The following is a 1,027-nucleotide window of genomic DNA, read 5'->3' as shown; positions in this document are numbered from 1 at the left end:
GGTGCGGTTTGCTTCTGCGATGGGGCGGTTTGCTTCTCTGCCGGTGCGGTTTGTTTCTCTTCTGGGGCGGTTTGCTTCTCCGCCGGTGCGGTTTGCTTCTCCGCTGGTGCGGTTTGCTTCTCCGCTGGTGCGGTTTGCTTCTCCGCTGGTGCGGTTTGCTTCTCCGCTGGTGCGGTTTGCTTCTCCGATGGGGCGGTTTGCTTCTCTGCCTTTACAAGCGAGAGGCCACGAACTGTAAGAGCCACTGGGTTACTCCCAGACCTCTGGACCATTTTGATACTAGGTTGGTCCGAAATACTAGTCTTTTCACTCTTCACCTCTTGGAATTTACCGCCAGTAGTCTCAAGTTCTTTATCATAGATAGACTTCTCATCCAGAATCATCCGGAGACGAGAGCCTGTCATTTCGCGCCTGAAGAGAGACCTGGCTCGTGGCATGGACGTCCCATTAGACTCAACTCTGATTGATGCTAGCAGGTTGACGAGTTCCCCGGGCGTGATATTTGGTGGTAAACTTATGTTGAGACTGAAGGATGCCTCGCCGTTAGGTGGGGCTGTTAGCAGACTAGGGCAGATGTTAGTATATAGCAAATGTAAAGCAGCTGTTGGGTGCACATACATTGCTGGCTCACCGCCGATTAAGATAAACCTTGCGTTTGGACCCAGATCAGCGTCTTGGAGGTCTATTTCGCCTGCGGGGCTAGAAGTAGAAGTAGGGCGAATGGCTGTCCCCTGGTCCGTGATACCAGGTTGCGTTACATCAGGGCTACCAATGGTCTCACTGGCAGCCTTGGTTGGCTCCTGGGGACTTTCAGGGGGACTGGTACGGCCCTCAGTAATTTGGGGGGGTTCGTTCGGTGTCTGTATACTTGGTGTTTCGGATGCTGTAGACTCAGGGGGTATAGATTCAGGTGGCGTTGACTCTGAGGGTAGAGATTCTGGTAGTGTAGGGGCTGTTGGAGTAGGTTCTGTTGGTATTGATTCTGGTGATGTAGACTCGGGTGGTATTGATTCTGGTGATGTAGACT

General features: G+C 52.6%; 1 protein-coding gene across 1 annotated transcript in view; it reads right to left on the bottom strand.

The window, feature by feature from the left end:
• Positions 1-249: 249 nt before the first annotated feature.
• FOIG_15427 (uncharacterized protein) overlaps positions 250-1,027 on the bottom strand; it is a gene marked incomplete at both ends in the record, with an annotated part of 1,788 nt that continues 1,010 nt past the window's right edge. The window contains 3 exons of the mRNA XM_031216787.1: positions 250-263; positions 332-564; positions 619-1,012. Of these exons, the coding sequence (XP_031053479.1) occupies positions 250-263; positions 332-564; positions 619-1,012 (641 nt within the window). The remainder of the gene's footprint in view (positions 264-331; positions 565-618; positions 1,013-1,027) is intronic.

Source organism: Fusarium odoratissimum, assembly GCF_000260195.1.
Source record: "Fusarium odoratissimum NRRL 54006 unplaced genomic scaffold supercont1.52, whole genome shotgun sequence".
Lineage (NCBI taxonomy): Eukaryota > Fungi > Ascomycota > Sordariomycetes > Hypocreales > Nectriaceae > Fusarium > Fusarium odoratissimum.
The sequence above is the reverse complement of the archived record's forward strand: the minus strand, read 5'-3'. Positions and strand labels throughout refer to the sequence as shown.